At 37.6% G+C, this 21,465-nt stretch overlaps 1 protein-coding gene across 2 annotated transcripts; it reads left to right on the top strand.

Moving 5' to 3' along the window:
* Nucleotides 1–13: 13 nt before the first annotated feature.
* LOC144656604 (uncharacterized) lies at nt 14–20,426 on the top strand. 2 transcript variants are annotated; one of them, XM_078516852.1, is made up of 3 exons: nt 14–620; nt 2,697–2,778; nt 3,459–4,541. In XM_078516852.1, exons 1-3 carry the CDS (start codon nt 279–281, stop codon nt 4,052–4,054), a joined length of 1,020 nt encoding a protein of 339 aa, XP_078372978.1. In that variant the 5' UTR covers nt 14–278; the 3' UTR covers nt 4,055–4,541. The 2 variants fall into 2 exon arrangements, with proteins under 2 accessions (XP_078372978.1, XP_078372977.1); XM_078516851.1 differs by lacking the exon at nt 3,459–4,541 and adding an exon at nt 19,715–20,426 and having other exon boundaries at nt 216–620.
* Nucleotides 20,427–21,465: the final 1,039 nt, after the last annotated feature.

Below are 21,465 nucleotides of genomic sequence, written 5' to 3'. Positions count from 1 at the left end.
CTTCATAGCTCATTCACACAATATTTAAGGGTTCTAAAATTAATAACTTTTCAGTGAATCCCAGGTCTCATCATGAGTTGTTATTAATATTTAAACAAAAAATGTTTTGCGCCAATCAAACTCTTGGCTGAGAACTTAACAAAATTAATGCAAGTAGATGCAAGTGTGTAATAACAATAACGTACCGCTGATTTCTCCATGGTTACGGATGTCATCAGTTCAGTTACAAAATATACCGTACAACCAACCTTTCCTCAGTTTTTGTCAGGAGTCGCATCATGGCACTCCTGAAGCCATTTTTGGTCCTTCTTGTAACTTTCTTAACTTTTCTTTTCTATGCCGTTCTGACAGAGCAGCAAATAGTCCGAGATTTTGCAAACGGTATAAGCTACGCTAATTTTGTCAAACATGATAAAAGTAGACTTGATACCGAGCAGTTAGCGTCTGTAACCGCCAAATCGTCCACTGAATGTAGAGGAAAATGCTTGCTAAACAAGAACTGCTTTTCGGTGAACTATGGCGGGATTGGAGGACACAAGTGCCAGCTACTTGTAGCCAACAAGTTTGATTATTCAGAAGAAATGACGGTTGATGAGAATTTTCAGCATATCTCCGTGGCGGTAGGCTAGATTTTGTGCAAGATTCACACTTGTTGTATTTGAAAATTTTCACTGATACAAATTTGAGAAATTTATCTGAGAGGGTAGTCATTCAGTTTTAGCTCATATACTGAAGATAACAAGTATCAAAGCTGGCTTGGGATAAAACCGCCACAGCAATCAAATGAGTACCGTGAAAGCTGCCTGTAAACTTTTTGATATTTCGGATTAGTATAGAATTTTAACTATTCAAGGGCGTTCCGTAAAAATCAACGAGTACACTTAATTTTAAGATTATTGAGTTCGTGAGGCCACCCTTAACTTTTCTCGTGGGACTTTAACAGTTGGTAAAACAAAAAACCTTTTCAATGATACTAAAACAAAAGTTCTAAATTTTACTTATTTTTTATCACTGTTTCTTTGTTTGCCAAATTAATGTTATGTTATATAGTATCGAAATGTAATTGCCAGTTAAATATAAACAATGACAGTGTGGAGTTAATTAGGCACGGAGTTGATTTTCATCTTAATCTTTTATAAATTTAAGTGGGATGCAGTTACCCCCAGTCAGGTTGGCCAACGAGTTTCAGGATTTTAAAAACAAAATAAAATTACGGGAGATGACACGATGAAATTTAAAACGAGCGGCTCGTACGGAGAGTGTAGTGTACTTCGAAGAATGTCGGCTGTTAAATTCATTTTAACTAGATCTTGTTTTAAAGAAACATCGAAACCCTTGGAATTTATCCTGTGGAAGCAGCTGGTTTTCTTGCTTTTTTGAACACTACTTGTAAAGTTGCCACTAGGAAACTATTTGCGGGACATCAGGACTACGCAGCGGGAAATTATAAACCCGGTATAACTATATTTTATGAGCTAGAATATCAAATTCAAAACCTAACCACAACTTCCAGCCCAGTCCCTTCCACAACTTCAAGAGTTCTCGTTCTCTCGGGGTTTCTTTAATGGTTTTGCTAAAAATATTTCCCAAAATGTTTCCCGCCCTTTACTCGATTAAATTTTCAATGAATTCGAAATCTATTCTGATTCCAGGATGTTGGAAATTTAGCAGCTTCTCACTGTGCGTGAAGAGTAATAATTTATTTCACCCCTTTTGACCATTCATATTAAACGGCGGCGGGAAGATATGAATTTTATTTTCGAGTGGTAAGAACAATATCTTTCGAAGAGTGCAGCGAATCAGAAAATTATTGGTTTTACACCTAGCAGGAGGATTATTGCGTTATTGCTTTATTACCGTTTCACATCCAAGCTCCCCTCACACCCCCGAGGGGAGATCGAAGCACCCTAAACCATTACGAAAGTGCAGTTTCTTTAAACAAAAAAAAAACAAACACTTTACTTCTATATAACTTCACTGTTTTGGGTAATTTAACAATTTTGTTGAAATCTAACCAGGTGGTCTGCCAGTTAAGTTTGAATCTTTGTGAAGCAAAGTTTAGGTCGTTTAGAGATCAGCATGCACGACGCTCTTAAAGTAAAGGTATATCTTTCCATATGCAGTGAAAGGAACAAAAATTTTTATTTTGAAACTTATAACACTGCTGCGCGCCGTACCTTTGCTAATTGACGAAGTTTTTTTATATAAAGTTTTGATAAATGTTGACGTTTGTTTGACAATTTTCTGATGGCTTCTGTTTTAAATAAGCAAAACAAATGCAAGTAAAAATAGAACTGTAACCAGGATAAGACATATTAAAAAGGTAAAAAACGTTCTCTGGTTAAAAAGGGTTTAATAACATAAGTTTTCGGCCATCAGACTATAGCCTTTAACGAATGAAAATGTTAGTGCGCGAATGGAAATATATGAAGTGAGAAAATACAAGAAGTGAGAGAAGCGCAGCTGATGGTTGTCGGAGAGCGAACGTGGAGCTTTTGACAGCTCCGCCTTTCACAGTTAATTTTTGCACTTGAATTGCCCAGTTCAAACGAAAGCCATAAAAAAAGTTGTCAAAAATATATCAAAATTGAATTATTGTCTTGTGGCAACGGTACGGCGCGCAGCACTGTAACATAAAATATCACGCGTGCTTGAAACACTTTCCAGGTTAAGTGACTGAAGTTGTTCTGTTGCAGAGCCCATGTGACAAGGAGCCGTGTTTAAACGAATCAAAATGTTTACCAATCTATGACCAGAACAGTTATCTTTGTGTGGCAGGTAGGTCAGACTTAAAGAAAGATTTTGTTTTAATCATATTCAATTGCACATTACGTTTCCAATTAATTCACGGTTCTTGTAAGTTCTTCGTATTTTTCTTTGATCTTTGAACGCTGGAAAAAAATCGACAGAGAACTGGATGCCAGCGTAAGACGGGAGGCGCGAGGGAGTGGTGGCGCGGAACTAGCAAAATAGAGTAGCCTCTCTTTTTTTTTCTTTTGCTTGCCTTGCGTGTCCCTCACCTTACACCTCCTTGTGCTTTGCGCTCGCTGTTACTATTGCATTCCGTTTTTGCGTTAAAAATAGAGACGCGGCCTTGAATATAACAGTTTACTGTATACCCCTGACCTTTCTACTTTTGTTGTGGTATAGCTGCAATCCACGACATATATAATTCTTGGACACGTGTCGATTTTTACACTCGAAACCGGGAAAAAGAAATAGCAATTGCCCCCTGCCCCGTCACAGTGTTGTGTACCTTAAAAAAACAAAGCTCCCCGTTGCCGTCTAATTTGCAACATTGCTTTGATGGGGGAGGGGATCCTCCATTTAGTGTTTCTTTTCCATTCTATTGTAATCTTCACTTTTATAGCACATTTTGATTCAGCACAGCTAGTACTTTTATAAAATCATCAGTTTTCTTTTCTGCAAATAAATGAAAGCTGTTTGCTCTGTTGCAGGTCGAGATTTCCGCTCCTCCGACGGGAACGGGATCTGGACAGCCTTCTGGTGGTATGATCGTGATACCACGTGGCCATCAGGTGAGAATGACGTCCTGGCTTATGAATTTCGTCATTGCCAATCAAGTGATCCTTACTGCTTCGGTCGCCTTCCCTTGGACGCCATTGAAGACTCTACTGAGATGCTTGCAATTGACTCGGAAGGAACAAAGTACAAATGGAGTTTCGACTCCGGCAATCCAGTTGCGCATGCTGCTTGGCGGGCATTCCATGATCATTCCATGATACCAGCAGGACAGGTGGTTCACGCGACACCAGCCTGGAATCCAGAAGTGCTGAATGGAGCTGCACCACAGAAAGACCAAGATTCATTCATGTACCGTGAGCAATATGGCGTCAAGTCGGTACTGTTAGATGATGATGGCTGTGATTGTCTTTCAACTCTGAGTCTTGGTCACGGTATGTGCGGATCAGTCCATAATACTGAATGGGGCGGCCCCGCATACGTGTATGGTGTTGACAGACTGGACGACCCAGGCTGCTTTGGCCCACAACCTGGAATTGGACTGACGCTGTACTTTCGTGCAAAGCTCTGAATTACTTCACTTGCGTCGCAAGTACCAGCACCTTTAAATATATCGTAATAATTATGAATCTCACATGGTTTAGTTTGTCTCTTCCAATCAGGAGATGAGATGGCCTACCTTTCTTAAAAATACCTCTTCTTGTCCGTAGAGTTGTCTTCAATACAACGGTAGTTTTCCTTTTGCCAAAGCTGTGTGTGTGTGTTTTGCAAAAAATGCGTGCGACATCTTTTTTGTGCACAAAAGCGAAGATACTTTCTTCTTGGCCAGTGAAAAACATAACAAAAACCACGTGGTTTGCATGACATGCAGGACTTCACAAGTGTCATTTTTGCTTTGAGATTTGTTTGTTTAAGTTGTCCAAATTAATCTGCCGCTTGATTTATATAATTTGCTGTTTTGTTTTACGCCAGACAAGGGAAAACGTTTCTAATACTTACTTTCCTTTAACAGTTTAACCTAATTAACTCCAATACATGGGGCACGCATGGCTGCACAAAAATTCCCAGAAGCACATCAAAGGCTCTTATATTATTAACCGGGCGGGAGACTGGGCCGGCCCGGTTCATAAATCGCCCGGAATTTTTTCGTCGTAGTAGTAGTAGTAGTCTTGTCGGTAAATCGTTCCAGTCCCGCTCGGCCACTTTCTTGGCCAGGATTCAAATCACGCACCCTTGATGTTTACTCGGCAGAAGCTATTAAATCACTCTCCTATTTTAAATTTTGTCTAATACCCTCAATTCTCTTAAGCGTGAAATATATATTTTTGTGTTATTCAAGCGTTTGAGTACTGGTTTGCGAAACCGGTGATTTTTTTGACACGTCCAAGCAATTAATTTTTTTTTATTGAAAACTGCTACGTCAGTCACGCAATGATTTTGCAGCAAGCTTCACGCATAACTGCTTTTAAAAAAAAAGGGCTGGTAGCCAGAGAATTTTTGAGCCGGAATACTTTGAAGATGCTCTCCATTTAATAGGAAGAATTATGTCCATTTTCATCCGTGTACAGTTGAGCCGGCAAAGTCGCGTATCAGAGACGATTGAATATTTGCACAGTGAAATATTCTTATTTTTGTTCTTGATGTAAAAGCTTTTCTTACACACCTCCCAAGACTTCAGAAAACAAAATGGTAATGTATAGTATTTTAACGAACTATGATGGAATTTTTGAAAGGATCCGTAAAGCCAGCAAGTAAAACAAATGGACTACAAAATGAAATCCTGGTTTAGGTAATTGCATGTAATTAAATTCTACCACGGCTACAAAATTTCACGGTTTTGAAATTTTCTTTTTCTTTATTCCTTTCAAAACTTTTCCAGACCCCATCTTGAATAAAAATTCATCTGAAACATTTTTTATGTTTCATTTATTTTTTCACGTTAAGTTGGGGTTTTCAGGCTTTTGAAACAAATAACATCTATTTATAGATTGAGGCACCGTATTTACCTTGTTTGTCTCAGTAGTTCACTCGGCCGCTTTCTTGGCCAGGATTCAAATCACGCAATTTTGATGTTTAACTCAGCAGGAGCTATTTGATCACTCTCCTATTTAAAATTTTATCTAAACCCTGATTTCTGTTAAGTGTGAAATATATATTTTTGTGTTATTCAAGCGTTCGACTTTTTGTACATGAAAAAGCCATTACGTCAGTCACGCAATGTTTTTTTGCAGCAAGCTTCTGCTTTTGAAAACGGCTGGTAGCCACAGGACTTTTTGGCCAGACCCCACTTTGAAGATATTTTCCATTTTGCAAGAATTGTGTCCATTTTGTCCATGCATTTTCATTCATGTACCGTTGGCCCGACAAAGTTGTCTGTCACAGACGAATTGAATGTTTGCACAACAAAACAACCTTATTTTAGTTCTTGATGTAAAAACTTTACTCGCACACTTTTCAAGAGCTCAGAAAACAAAATGGAAATGTAAAGTAATTATATAATAATTTCTACAAGCTAGAATGGAGTTTTTAAAAGGATCGGTAAAGCCATCGAGTGAAATAATTGACGGCAAAATGAAAACTTGCCCTTTGGCGCGGATAGTTTTTATCACGGCATGTCACAGCAAGGCGCCCAAATGTGTGACCACTTTTAATTTATTCACATTCTTTCGTGCAGATTTAATCCAATGAGAAGTCAACTGCAAGCTATCCACGGCTTTTGATTGGATTAAATCTGCATGAAAGAATGTGAGTAAATTAAAAGTGGTCACACATTTGGGCGCCTTGCTGTAATTTCACGGCTTTTTAAGTATTCCAAATTTTACAGTAATGCCATTCAAAGGTTTCTTGGCCTCATCTTGAATCTTTTTTTCTTTTTTCACATTTAGTTGGGATTTTAGGATTTTAAAACGAACAGCATCTGTTAGGCGTGATCTAATGCATGCCCTTTTTTAGTCTTTTTTATTTTCTTTTGTAATTTTGTTTTAAAGATTTTCTGTTATTGTTGATATTTAAATGAATAGTTTTATTTGTTTTCAAGGTTTTGAAGCGAACAGCATCTATTAGATTTAAGACACACCGTGTGGTGTTATCTGCATGATACGCGTGATCTAATGCATGCTAGCCTTTTTTTATTATCTTTATTTGAAATTGTGTTTTGAAGAATTTTTTTCTTGATATTTAGGTGATTTGCTTTGTTCAACCAGTAGCGAATACTGAATTTTTCTGGTTACTCCGCTCTTTTTAGTGAGAAGTTTATGTTTTTTTTGTTTTTCATTCAAGGGTTCTGAGTTTCAGTCGGAACCGATCGGCGATGGAGAAATTATCTGCAATGAATCACGCAAGTAGCACTGGCGTTTGCGTGACTGCATCCTAAAATGCAGCGGATAGGCTTTTCGATCAAAAAATCAACTTGACTTAAAGAGCTCACGTGTTTGAAAGCTTAAAAGCTTTCTAATTTTTTCTAATTTCTTTTTTTGTTGTTTTGGTATAATACAATTTTTTAAAAACCTTAAACGCTTCGTTGTTTTTAACGAATTCTTTCTAATTGTTTGTTTGTTTTGCACGGAGATCATTTGTAAATGTCATTCAACTGGTTTGAGTTCATTTATTCAAGATTATGAACACACCTACGTTTTCAACCTAATCAGTCATTTATCCAGGCATGTTGATAAAAGAAGCTAATGTGATGAAGGACATTTTGACACACTACTATAACTCACGGAAACTGAATAACTTATGCAAACCTCGGATTTGTGTGTCACAGTTTAATACTCACCCACAAACTGCTGCTCGGCTGGCGCCACCACCAAAGTGCTGAAGAGGGCAGGGGAGAAGTGTGAGGAGTAGAATGTGTGATGGGAGAGAGTAGAGTCAAAGGCTGCAACGGATGGGGGAAAGGGGAGTAAAAGGGGAGATTCGAAGGTGAATGGCTAAGAAAAGGGAAACAGGGGGAGGTGGGGGGTTGAATAAAAATCTATGCTTGATTGTATCGCGCAACCTTTGACTTTTTTTCATGGTTCTCTTTTTAGAAGCAGTTCAAAATTTTATGTTCAAAAATTTTAAGTGCAAAATGATAATAATAATAATAATAATAATAATAATAATAATAATAATAATAATAATAATAATAATAATAGTAATAATAAAAAACCTGTAAATTTATTGACATGGCAGTACCATCAGACAGAAACACATCCGTGAAAGTCACTGAAAAACTATCTAAATATAAGGACTTGGAAATCGAAACAAGCCAAATGTTGGGCATGAGAACGAAAACGATACCAGTTATCATTGGAGCACTTGGAGCTATCAAAAAGGGACTAGAGAGTTATATTGGAAGAATCACCGGCCAAATAAGCATCAGTGAACTACAGAAGATAACCTTGCTGGGTACAGCGCATATTTTGAGGAGGGTGTTGTCAAGCTAAAAACTAGCTACTCTTTAGTGCCCCAGGACCATGGTTTGGTCTCGGCGCTAAGGACTTTAAAGGTCAAATGAACAGAAATTTCGATTTTTTTAATTTTTTGCCCACGTGTTTATTAAGAGCCAAATAAACATATCCCGAAGTTTCAAAGTAATCGGACATTGCATCGCAGAGATATTGCAAGTTGAAAAATGCCTTTTCTAGCCCTTCATAATCGTAGAGCGCTCGGAAAAATTGTCGGAAATAAAAACTTGTAACTTCTAGTCCAGTCAACTTAGTATTACACCCAAAACAAATTGCAACAAAAATAAAACATGCCTTATTCGACTTTGCATATATTGAGGAATAACATACTAAAAGTCACCGTGAATCGGAGTATTGGAACCTCGTTTTTTTTTGGCGATATTTGAACTACAATGAAAGATGAGAAATTTAATTTATGCATAACTAATGTGATTTTTACAAGTAACATTAAAGGGTCCTTATCGACAAAAATAATCAAGCTAGCAAAACCAAACAACGACAAGCCAACAAATCAGTTTACAACAAATGTAGCAGTTATTACTTATCCTATTTATTGCGTGAAATGACATTACTATTCTGCCCTTTTTGGTACCTTAGAGAGCGTACTACCAGCGGCCGGATTCTGGCATAGATGCAAGTATAGTAACAACGTTCGCTAATCGGATATTTCTTTAAAAAAGCTGAGAAAAAAAGAAAAAAAAAAGCTTCAAAAATTAAAGATACTGAAAACTGATAAAGTATAATTATACCTTTTTGATGAAAGAATGAACGCTGGTCAAAAAAGTTACCGTCTGATAACTAGAATTGCGGCAAACAACTATGGCGGGAGTCTTGGATGAAACCCTTAACATAATCTGTCAGAAAACGTAATGCGTGAATTTGCTTCCCCCAAACCCTTTGTGCTTATTGGAAGGTGTCTATAATTCCAAGAATCAACACTGATTGATCTTTGCAAAAGTCCTCCGAGTAACTGGGCCGTCACAGACGCCGGGGACACAACCCCGGTGTAACTATGGGCACGTCTCCATCTCTGCACTTAATTCTTTTACAAAAGGATGAACAAATTCTTTCAGGAGTAGCAGAATGATTTTGGACAACAGAAAAAGGGTTAAAACATTTGGAAAAAGTTTGGTAACAACCTGCAAATAACTTGATAAACATGAATTCAAACTTTGCATTCAAACAACAACAACAATTTTATTCACCCTAAATATTTACAAAAGGAAAATACATAAATAATTAAGGGTCTGGTGGCCTGAAATAACTGAAGAGTTTAAAAGGGCAGGCAGCCAGTGACAAGTATGGTATCACTCTATCCACACAATATTAGCATTTGTATACAGCCACGTCAAATGCTATACAGTTTTGTACGCCAATCGTCACATTTGTTCAACCACTGCGGTGGAAAGCATTAACTCATCAACAGACACACCTTTTTCTCGCTGTTTGAAAATTCTTTTAAAAAAATAAAACAAATATTTTAACAGGATTAACCCATCAGTACTTTGGAGTACTGTTATCTTAGGGGTCCTGTAAGATATTAAAATTTAAAAAGATGACTTACAGTTTAAAAAAAGTTTAGAAATGTTAAAAAGACAACGGTTACAAACAAATAAAAACTTATGAATAAAAATTACAAATAAAAATGTTCTATAACTTTTTGTTTAAAAAGAAGTCTAGAGTTCAACTTTTTCATGTCCGACGGTAAACAATTAAAAACTGACGCTCCTAAAAACGAAAAACTCCGACGGCCAAACTCTAGCTTCATTCTCGGCAGGACATAAGCCATACCTTACTCATGCCATGTGCAACTAGGACACTGTATGTATGACGTTATTTCCAGTCGTTACTTTACATATCAGGGACGGCGGAGCAGTTTTCCAGGTGGGGGGGCTGACTAGTGGCTTTAAGTGGGGGGGGGGGGGGCTTAAGAGACTCTTCTCTTAATAAGTCTTTATTTTTTCGGAAAAAGTGGGGGGCTAAAAACCTCCCAGCCCCCCGGCTCCGCCGTCCCTGCATATATTTAAAAATATATGGCTCTGCCACTGTATTTTTGGATGGTTATCGAAGAAGACCAGCCACCAAATATGACTCACGATAAAAGGGTCAGATGTGGGATAAGCGATGCATGATGTTAGATTCACTCGGGAAAGAGTGTATGTTATAAAGAAAGATTTCCTTTCCAAAATGGGAAACAAGATAAAGTTCGTCGCGCTACTACCTCTGCATTTTAAACGGCATAGTGATGACGTATTACATGCGTAGGGTAATGTCGAAGTCCTTTTGATACAAAATGCAGTCGTCACAATACATTCCTCCTTTCACTCTGTTCAAGAGCAGTGGACATAAATTATGATCTGACTGAACCAGCACATAAATTAACTCACAAAGTAAATATTGGCATTGGCATTCAAAAATCTGTTTCCTTGAAGAAACTCGACTCTGGGGCATTTTTCAAGAAATATTCTGAAGTATTTAACTACCAACAAGCCACTAGGGTTGCAGTTATTACAGCAGAGGATTGACTCCCTGTTCTGTCTCTAAAATGATAAACCTGGAGAAAAGCTGGATGTCCTTTAAGTGACCTTAAGTGAGGCACTTTCGCAGCAAAGTTTTACCCAGCATGCTACCCACACGTCGGGATATAATGCCTATTCGTAGCACAGCCTGATGAGTTAATGCTACTCCTGAAAGAATTTGTTCATCCTTTTGTAAAAGTATTAAGTGCAGAGATGGAGGCGTGCCCATAGTTACACCGGGGTTGTGTCCCCGGCGTCTGTGATGGCTCAGTCACTCGGGGGACTTTTGCAAAGATCAATCAGTGTTGATTCTTGGAATTATAGACACCTTCCAATAAGCACAAAGGGTTTTGGGGGAAGCAAATTCACGCATTACGTTTTCTGACAGATTATGTTAAGGGTTTTATCCAAGACTCCCGCCATAATTGTTTGCCGCAATTCTAGTTATGAGACGGTAACTTTTTTGACCAGCGTTTATACTTTCATCAAAAAGGTATAATTATACTTTATCAGTTTTCAGTATCTTTAATTTTTGAAGAAAACTCAGCTTTTTTAATAAAATATCCGATTAGCGAACGTTGTTACTATACTTGCATCTATGCCAGAATCCGGCCGCTGGTAGTACGTTCTCTAAGGTACCAAAAAGGGCAGAATAGTAATGTCATTTCACGCAATAAATAGGATAAGTAATAACTGCTACATTTGTTGTAAACTGATTTGTTGGCTTGTCGTTGTTTGGTTTTGCTAGCTTGATTATTTCTGTCGATAAGGACCCTTCAATGTTACTTGTAAAAATCACATTAGTTATGCATAAATTAAATTTCTCATCTTTCATTGTAGTTCAAATATCGCAAAAAAAGACGAGGTTCCAATGCTCCGATTCACGGTGACTTTTAGTATGTTATTCCTCAATATATGCAAAGTCGAAAAAGGCATGTTTTATTTTTGTTGCAATTTGTTTTGGGTTAAAACAACGAAATGGCTTATATTGACTGGACTATTCGTGTTTTTGAAGACGACCGCAGACCGATTCCGCAGACCGCACGGTTAGAATTTAAATAAATGTGTTTAGTGAATTTCAAGCAGTTATTTCGTTCTGTTTGGCCGTTTTTCAGTTGATTGATTGTTCGTTGTTGTTCAGAGACGCACATTTTTTAAAATAAAATAGCTAAAGCTCAAAAATAGCTTTAAGTTTTGTTTGCTGTCGTTTTGCGTAATCATGTGAGACATAGGTAGAATGCACGCTGGTATGAAAACAAATCAGGAATCTCTATTGTTCTTTCATTAGCATTTTACGTTAATGAGCAGAATTATTTGCACGTGCTTTAACTATGCACGTGCGTTTTGAATCTTGGTACACTTCAAAGCCGTCCTCTGCCAAACAACAACATGAAATGACGAAATTCTGCGTATTTTGGACATTATCAGCCACGACGGCTAATATTCGGTTTTTCTATTTGGGGTAAAACGCTCTCTTTAAATATTCAGCGGGAGCTAGCTTTTTTAAGCAATAAATAAGCAGAATACGTCCGGAAAGTTGCGAGATTCTCAAGTAAAATATAAATTCATTTTCTACAAGATGTTGTCGTTGACGTTGCCGTCAGTGCGGTCTGTGGAATCGGTCTGCGGTCGTCTTCAAAAACACCAATTATGACGTCAAAAACTTGTTCCATTCCTTCCATTTTAGTGCGCAGTCATTCAAAAACGTTTTCGCGAAGCCTTCGGAAATCTTCGTATTTTTTGCTGTTATTCACGCTTTATGGCTCGGAAAGCAAAAATGTTTCTTAATTTTTCTCAATAATGGATAGTTTTAGCATTTGGTTGATTAAAATGGCATTTTGAAATTTCTGTTCATTTGACCTTTAAGCAAACATTACGTAAGGAACATAACAATAATAATAATAATAATAATAATAATAATAATAATAATAATAATATTATTATTTATATAGCGCTATTCAGCTAATCTGCCATTATACAAAGATAGAAACTAAAATCTAAAAATACCGAGGTTATTCAGTATTCAGAACAAAATAAAAATTTGAAAGACTAAGCAGGAATTTGTCCAAGCATGGACAAACAACCACAGAATCGGGTGTTACTTAATTAAATGGTATTTTAAAAGTCTTGCTGTACTTGCCTTATCAAGTAGTTAATCATTAACCGCCCGGTTTTAAGCTTTAAGCTTCTTGTTTAAAAAAATATTACTCTCTGTGTTGATCTTAGCATGGGAATATCAACAGCATATTAATAAGCATTATAAAATAGAATTGCACCAAAATTTAGAAGGAGCAACAAAGAAGTTATAACTTATTTGGTAACAGTTTGTTGTTCTGTAGTTTTTCTTCTTTACTATAAATTTGTTTTGTTGGTACTCATTTTCTGAATCACGCTGTTATTACACAATAACAACTTGTACACATTCTTTTAGATTCTTTGTAACCGACGCTAGATGTTGACTTAACAATGTAGTGCACTTTACTAAGATTCTGAGATATTCCCTTATGATATATAAATTTAAGACTTCCTTATTGTTTTGGCAAATTATTCATTTTCGTTTTTCACTAATTAATAATTAAACTGCTATATATTCTAACTTAAAACTTAAATAATTTACATTTGATAATGGCGATTGGATGACACCGAAACTTCATGTTCTTGCGTTAATTTTTTAAAAATGCTTTTCTATATTTGTTTGTCACTCACAAGGCACTAAAGTTAAGGTAGTTTGCGGCAGGCACAAGCCAAAGTTCGGGGGTTGTTTCTTTTCCACAAGAAAAGAAAGCTCAAACGATGTAGAAACGAAAGGGTTACATCTTACTAGATTACTTTTGTGAAAATAAAAATAAAGACCTGCTGTTAATTAATGGAGTTTGCTTCTTTTTACTTAATTTCCCAGTATTATCACTGTTATCATATCAAAACCAAAAGCCTTGAGAATGTATAAAAGTTTCTGCGATCTTTATTTGGACACTCACTCTGTACCCCGAGTGTAAAGCCACTCGATTTTTAATGACAGTCCAGTTCACTGAAATGAGAGTCCTGTTCCTCGTGCAAAGGCCCCGCCTGCTAAGAGGAAAAGGGGACTCTGGGGACGAGAATGAGGCACCCCAGGCTGTAGGATGTTGACACAAAGGGGAATTACCACTATAACAGCTCTGTCAGGTAATAACTGCGTTCAAAAGAGATTGCCTCACAGGAGAACTATCTCATGAAAGAAGCCAGATTGAAGCTGACGCAGAAAATGCCGTGGTAGCGGAAAGGACTCTATGGTAGCACAACATATAGTCGCCTACTGCCGTCCGGCATGCTTTATTTCACAAAATATCTTTGGGTTCTAAAAATAATAATCGATTCAAACTATAGAAAGGCAAAACCAGCTTTTCAGTAAATCTTGGGTTTAGTCATGGGTTGTTATGAATATTTAACCAAACAAAAAATTACACCAATCAAACTCTAGGTGAGAACACAATTAATGTAAAGCGTAAAAATGCAAGCGTAAAACACAAAACAACCGCTACTTTCTCCATGGTTACAGATGTCGTCAGTTCATGGTTACAAAATATACCGTACCCTCAACCTTTCCTCAGTTTCTTGTCAGGAGTCGCATCATGGTCCTCCTGAAGCTATTTTCAGTCCTTCTTGTAACTTTGTTAACTTTCATTTTCTATGCGGCTCTGACAGAGCAGCAAATAGTCCGAGATTTTGCAAACGGTATAAGCTACGCTAATTTTGTCAAACATGATAAAAGTAGACTTGATACCGAGCAGTTAACGTCTGTAACCGCCAAATCGTCCACTGAATGTGGAGGGAAATGCTTGCTAAACAACAGCTGCTTTTCGGTGAACTATGGCGGAATTGGAGGACACGAATGCCAGCTACTTGCAACTGACAAGTTCGCTAAAGAAATGACGGTTGATGAGACTTTTCAGCATTTCTCCGTGGCGGTAAGCAGGATTTTGTGCATGATTTTCACTAGTTTCGATTGCATTTAAAAAAACTTCACTGATACCAATCTCTGAAAAGATAATCTTAGAGGGTAGTCATTCAGTTTTTACTCATATTTGATAACTGGTAGGTGTCAAAACTGGTTGAAAAAACATTGAAACGAGTACCGTGAAAGCTGCCTTCAAACTTTTTGATATTTCGGATTAGTATAGAGTTTGTTCCGTAAATCGACACTCCGGGCATTCACGTATTTCCAAGATTACTGAGTTTATGGGGCCACTCTTTACTTTTCTCATGGGACTTTCAACATTTGGTAAAACAAAGAACCTTTTCATCGACACTTAAACAAATTTTCTCGAAAGATCTAATTTTATTTATTTCTTTATCATTACTTCTTTGTTTGCCAAATTAAATTATGTTATTCCGTACATTATCCATGTTAATCTTTTATGAATTTAAGTGGGGTGCAGTTACCCCCAGTCAGGTTGCCCATCGCTTTTCGGGACTACACAATATGAAACTTCGGTGGGTGACACGATGACATTTAAAACGAGCAACCCGTACGGACAGTGAAGTGTTCTCAGAAACAGTTTAACTCATTTTGACTGATATCGTTTTAAAGAAACGGCAAAATCCTTTCTGTAGAAGCAGCTGGTTTTCTTACTTATTTAAACACAACTAATTAAGTTTCCACTAAGAAACAATTCTCGGGACATGAATACATCGCAGCATGAATTTATAAACACAGCAACTTTTATGGGCTACAAGAAAATATGGGGGGCAAAGCGGCTTTTGTTTCGACGCGGCATGATTCAACAGTCACCATGCACGCAGCTTCTCACTGTACGTGAAGAGTAATAATTTTATTCACCTTTTTAGGCCTTTCATACATTGTAATGCAATTTGGTAAGAGGCCATGCCAATGGGTGGCCGACTGACTTTATAAAAAATAGGTCACCAAGGGTGACATGAGTCTAATGCCGTATGGCATAGTGATACAGATTGCGCGGTTTTCGTAAGCCGGTTAAAATTGGTTAGAGGTTTGTGTTCGGGAGTTTAATTTAAAATGCTTATAGCAAGCTAGGGGCATCGTGGATGATTATGGATGAAAACGAAACAGTCATAAATGTTATATGCTTCACAAAATTTAAAGTATGAACAGGAGTTGATGTTACTTCTTCCGTATTGTCCGTAAAAGCAGAAACGATTAAACATTTGGACAAGATTGCGTGACGATTTACAAAAAGCATGTTCATTACCACAAGGGTTGAAGAACTTCACATCGTTTTCTTTCAGATTTTTCACCATTTTGATGATGACTCTTGAAACAGATTTTGCAATAAAAGCACTTGAAATAGTGACTGTTACTCCATTGTACTGTAAGCACTTAGTGACAGATTTTCCTAAAAACGGGTGTAAATGCTCACGTCAATATAATGATGACCTTTTGAACGCTGGAAACTAGGCAATTATTATCGAGCTACCATACACAGGAGCGAAGACTGTTTATCATGATGTACAAATTTCGCGAATTATCACTTCCATATCAATGTAACCATTTTATGATTTTTCTAGCTGTAAGAAGAACTTAAGATCTCTGAGAGTCGTAAAAGCATGAAATTCGATTTCAGTGTATGGCAAAGGCCGGGACAGTGTAATACTGCAAAGCGGCCAAACAAACGCATTTTGATTTAGTCGCGTAACTTGATTTACATTTATCCATGTACATCTTTTATTTTTGAAGGTTTTTGTTTGCACTGTAAAGAAAAAATTGGTCAAAATTCGAATGACTTAAATACAAAATACGAGGTAAAGTTTTCTATTTTTTAAAACAAAATAAATATTTGGTCGCATTGTGTAAATAAACGCGAGTCGCCGTCGAAATATTTTTTCTCAAAGACGTCTTGCTTTTTAAGCAAGACGAAAACACAAGTGCTTAACTGAACTGAAAACGAAGATTTATTTTCACAAAAAGCTTACAAATGTCTTAACTGGAAAATTATTACGTCCTGTTCAAGTGTTGAATAATCGTGACTTGAGAAAGAACTTTTAATTATGCGTGGGAACACGTGTCGCTGATTGGCTGTTTTTAATTGAAACTAATCGTGCGTGTCCGTACGGAGTCCGTTCTTGCAGCTGATCATTGTTTTCTACATTACAGCGAACGATTATCGATCCCGAACCATTCCCTTGGGATTGCTAACAGCTTTTTTCATATAACAAAGAGTCTAATGCGCATGCGCAAAGCGCACGCAAGCATTAGACTCAAAAAAGGAGACTGAAGAAAGATTTGGAAAAACGTAGATTCACCTGATGTGGTTTACAAAAACTTCCTCTAGCTGCCCAGAATTTTCGTAGAAATATATTGTTGCTCTAAATGACTTATTAATGCTATAAAAAACTTAATTAGGCCTCCCAAATGATCGAATTGCCAAACCTTCGTGCCTCTCAGTGGAAACAACTAATATGTGAAAATTCAACCCGCTCATTAAAATTTGCCAATGTTTACACAACACAACGCCGCTTAATGCAAAATCTTTTGCGAATTGCAGCCAAAGGCTTTATTCAAATAAATACTACCTCTTTACTTTTAAGTCATTGCGGTCGGGAAAAAGTTGCCTCTCTACTACGTCCTAAAACTTGCCAATACGTGCGCAGAAGATAGATTCTGTTTGGCTTAACAATGACAGCCATGCATAACGTCCTGATTGTTACTTTTTTTCTTGAAATTAAATTTCGCGAGACTCGAATTTTGCGATTTAGCAGGAAAATGATGTTAAAAGGAATTAAATTTTGCCGCGAAAATTTCCCAACTCAGAGCGGCATAAGAAAAAACTCTCATTGTAAAAATATTCTACCGCTGTGCGCTGTACCCCTGCCAAACAAACAATTTTTTTTTTTTTTCAAAAAAAGTTTGACACTTGTTTATGTTTTTTTTTGACAACTTTCTGTTTCAAATAGGCCGATTTTAAGGAGGCGGGGCTAGGCTTTTATAGATTGTGCTAGCATAATTTTTGGCATAATTGGAGCTAAAAAGCATAATTTGTGAAACGAGCACTGCCACGGCATAATTAGCAATTTTTAGCACTTTTTGGAGCATAAATTCATAAAATGTAGTAAATATGGTGTACTTTCTACAGAAATAAATGAAATTTAGGTAGTTTGTTCTTGCAATGCGTGTTTTAGCTATACAATTGTGATTGTTAAGTCGTTGGAGGCATTTTACAAACGGTTTAGAGATGCGAGCAGCTAATTTGGACAGCTGACGGCCGTGATAAACTGCCATAAACACAAATAAATTTACAACAACATTTATTTAAAAAACATCATAATTGGTGTCGTTATTGCGCACCTCTATGTATAGAATCTACGTCATTTTGTGGCTAATTTCGGAAATCAGAAGCATAATTTGGGAATTCTGGCATAATTTTTGCATAATTTGGCAAAATTTTGAGCACTGCTAGTAGCATAATATGCCACTTTTAGGAGCACAATCTATAAAAGCCTAGGCGGGGCTGACGGTTTTCGGAAAGCGAACGTGGAGCATAAGTTTTCGCGTCATTTAGCGCGCTCACGAGCGCGCGCACACTGAACACTACGAGATTCCGTTCAGAGTAAGCTCGGTAGGGAAATTAAACGAGCAAGGTGACCCCCATTTTTAATGCATTAATTTAATGTCATACGGTTGTCTAAAATTTTACATAATGATATTTTAATTTTAATGCCGTAAGAAACACTTTTTTAGGTAGTGCCGTTAATGTGCGCACGAAGGAAAATCTTTAATTTCTTTCATTATCTTAATTCCTGTACATTAAGAATAGTTTTTAATATAAAATCAAAGTCTATTTTGTTGAACTAGACTAAAAATGTAATGCAATAATGATTTTGTTTTTCTAGAAACAATAGCTCCTTATTCGAATTACAAGGGTTCCTAATATATACCTCGCGGGTCGTATAGTTACTATAACGCCCATCCATTTTACACAAAAACTAGTGCGGTGATCCCCATTTTTTATTTCATTTTTTTAATACTCATAACATAATTGTAATCTGGAAAATTTTTAATACTCCTTCTATTTCAGGGAATCACCTTAAATTAATAAAAAAATTTTTGTCTTGTGCTGCAACTGTCTTGCACAGCACTGTAACAAAATATTTCGCGTGCTTGAAACACATTAACGATTAGAGCAGTTTTCAATTGAGTGTCGTAAAACCAAAACCAAAGTAATGACTCTGGCCAGTCACAAAACACACAGACAATCCAGTAAAGCAATTGCAATCAAAACTCGAAGCAAATATATGAAGCTGACGCGAACAGCGGGAAAACGTGCGCGAGCGAGTCCCGATTGGTTTTGGTTTTAGTTCTGATTGGTCGAGAAAGTGGCGCGAGATTTTTTAACCAATCACTAAGCGTAGTAATGCACAACCAAAGCAAACGCAAATTACTTTCGACACTTAAGTGAAAACCGCTCTAAGTGACTGAAGTTGTTCTGTTGCAGAGTCCATGTGACAAGAAACCGTGTTCAAGCGGAACAAAATGTGTACCAATCTATGAACAGTACAGTTACCTTTGTGACGCAGGTAGGCAAGACTAAGAAAGTTTTTGTTAATTGTATTCAATTCCACATTTTGTTTCCAATTAATTTATAGACTTTCTAAAAGTCGTTCGCTTCTCGTTTCCGGTTTGGTGGTAGTAGACCCCAGCTCTCGCGCTCGAACTATCGCGCTTCGCGATCTGTGAGCTCGACTTGTGAGCAAGTCTAATTAATTTATTGTCCTTGTAAGTTCTATATACTAGACTATTCACAGCTCCCTAGTTTTTTTGATTTTTTATTGCTGAACGCGGGAAAAAAATCCACGGAGGACCGGACGCCAGCGCCCAACGGAAGGCGCGAGGGATTGGGGGGGGGGGGGGGGTACGGAGCGACAAAAACAAAGCATCTCTCTATTTCCCTTTCGTTCTCTCCGCTTGTTCCTTGCTCCCAACCCGTTGTGCTTCGCGCTCACTTTTTCGTTTCCGTTCTTTTTGTGTTTAAAAAGTAGAAAGCCTATTAACAGTTAACTGTGTACTCCTGCACTTTCTACTGTATTCCTTTCTATAAAAATCACTATTTGTCAGTATTTCGTTTCTATTCTAGTGTAATCTTGACTTTACTGTTATCATAGTTTTCTTTTGCACTAGTCTAGCACTTATCATCATTTCAGGTACGCTTGTAAGTTGTATGTTACTATCACCTTATCAATTTTCTTTTTTACAAATAAAAAGTTGTTGTTGTCAATGATAACTTTAACTTTAAGTTGCTTGGTCTTTTGCAGGTCGAACTCACCCGTCCTCCGACGGGAACGGGATCTGGACAGCCTTCTGGTGGTATGACATCGATACCACGTGGCCATCAGGTGAGAATGACGTTCTGGCTTATGAATTTGATCATTGTGAATCAAGCGATCCTTACTGCTTCGGTCGCCTTCCCTTGGATGCCATTGAAGACTCCACCGAGATGCTTGCCATTGACTCGGAAGGAACCAAGTACAAATGGAGTTTTGACTCTGGCAATTTAGTTGCACATGCGGCTTGGCGGGCATTCCGAGATCACCAGATCATACCTCAAGGAGCGGTGGAACACGCCACACCCGCCTGGAATCCAGAAGTGCTGAATGGGTCTCCGCCAGACCCAGGTAGAGACCCAGATTCATTTATGTATCGCGAGGAAGAAGGTGTCAAGTCGGTTCTTTTGGATGACGATAGCTGTGATTGTCACTCATCTCTGAGCTTTGGTCATGCTTTGTGTGGGTTAACCCATAGTAATAGCTACGGCCCTACAGGGCAATATGGCGTAGATGCCCTGTACGACTCGGGTTGTAATGTACCAAGAGCTGGCGTTGGACTGACGCTGTACTTCCGTGCAAAGCCATGAACAGTATTTAACTTTCTAAGGGCGGAGGCAAACGAGGACAGATTGTTGCTCACGATGTTTCGTGGGTGCATGAGTACACGAGCGGAATAACAAAACAAATGTTTCTTCTTCAGTGCTGCACAAACCTGGAAACATTTTGTTGCGGACACAAAATGTTTCTGAACAAAAAAATCAAAAACATTTTTGTGTCCCCAAAAAATGCTGCGCGCGTAGTCAAACAGGAAAACGTTTGTGTCTGCAACAATGTGTTCTCGTTTGCAACATCCTTAACAGTTTGGAACCTTCTCTTTTCCTACCTTTCCTTGTCTTGCCTCTTGCTTCCTAGCAGGACGACCCTTCCATGATCCACCTTTCCAAGAGTCAGTAGAGTAGCTTTCCAGTATTAAGCTCCCTCTTTAAGTTTATTTTTGCTAAGCTTGGTCAATTAGCAGGAAACCGAAATCACGTTATTTACACGACTTTTCCGGCGTTTTCGACAAATGATGTTCTTGTTTGTTTCTAGTTCTGCAGTTAGCTTTCTTTCCTCCTTATTTGCTCAGCTCTGTAATTAGCTAATTACCATCGACAGATATTGGTAAACTGCTCTTAAGTGTAACTTCATTCTCCTTTATTTTATATTTCAAAACACTTAAATGTAACAGTATTTTGTGTTTGCATTTACTGTTGCCAAGAGGATCTGTCAGTTTGCTGTTTCTTACTAAGTATTCTGAGTAGAATTTTTTCTAGCGCACAATTCTTAATTTAAACCACTCAGTCATTATTTATCTTAGATCATAGAAGGGGAAAACTGCACAGCCCTAATACTTCTTCAGCACAAACGCGATTCTTTTGTGAGAAAAACACAAAAGCTTTTAGTTAGTTGAGGGGACTTTCTATAATTAGTAGAACTCCAGTAGTGTTGTGACGCAAATGCTGCAATCTGAGTGGCTAAGCTCGGCTAAGGTTCATTTTTAGCCATTTGTGTGCAGTGACTGATGGTCGTCTACAAAAAAAAGAAACGTTTTCTTGGAGGAAGTTTAGAAATGTTACTGATGAGCGCATGTAAACAGCTTAAAGTTTGAAATGATAATTCAGTCCTCTTTAGATTTCCCTCAGTTTTATACTACTTAAAATGTAGATAAATAATTGGGATTTTTAGAACACTATTCTTAA

This window comes from Oculina patagonica, chromosome 6 (assembly GCF_052425735.1).
Source record: "Oculina patagonica isolate OP01 chromosome 6, crgOcupat, whole genome shotgun sequence".
NCBI classification, from domain to species: domain Eukaryota; kingdom Metazoa; phylum Cnidaria; class Anthozoa; order Scleractinia; family Oculinidae; genus Oculina; species Oculina patagonica.
Note: the sequence above shows the minus strand (reverse complement) of the source record. Positions and strands in the feature narration are given on the sequence as shown.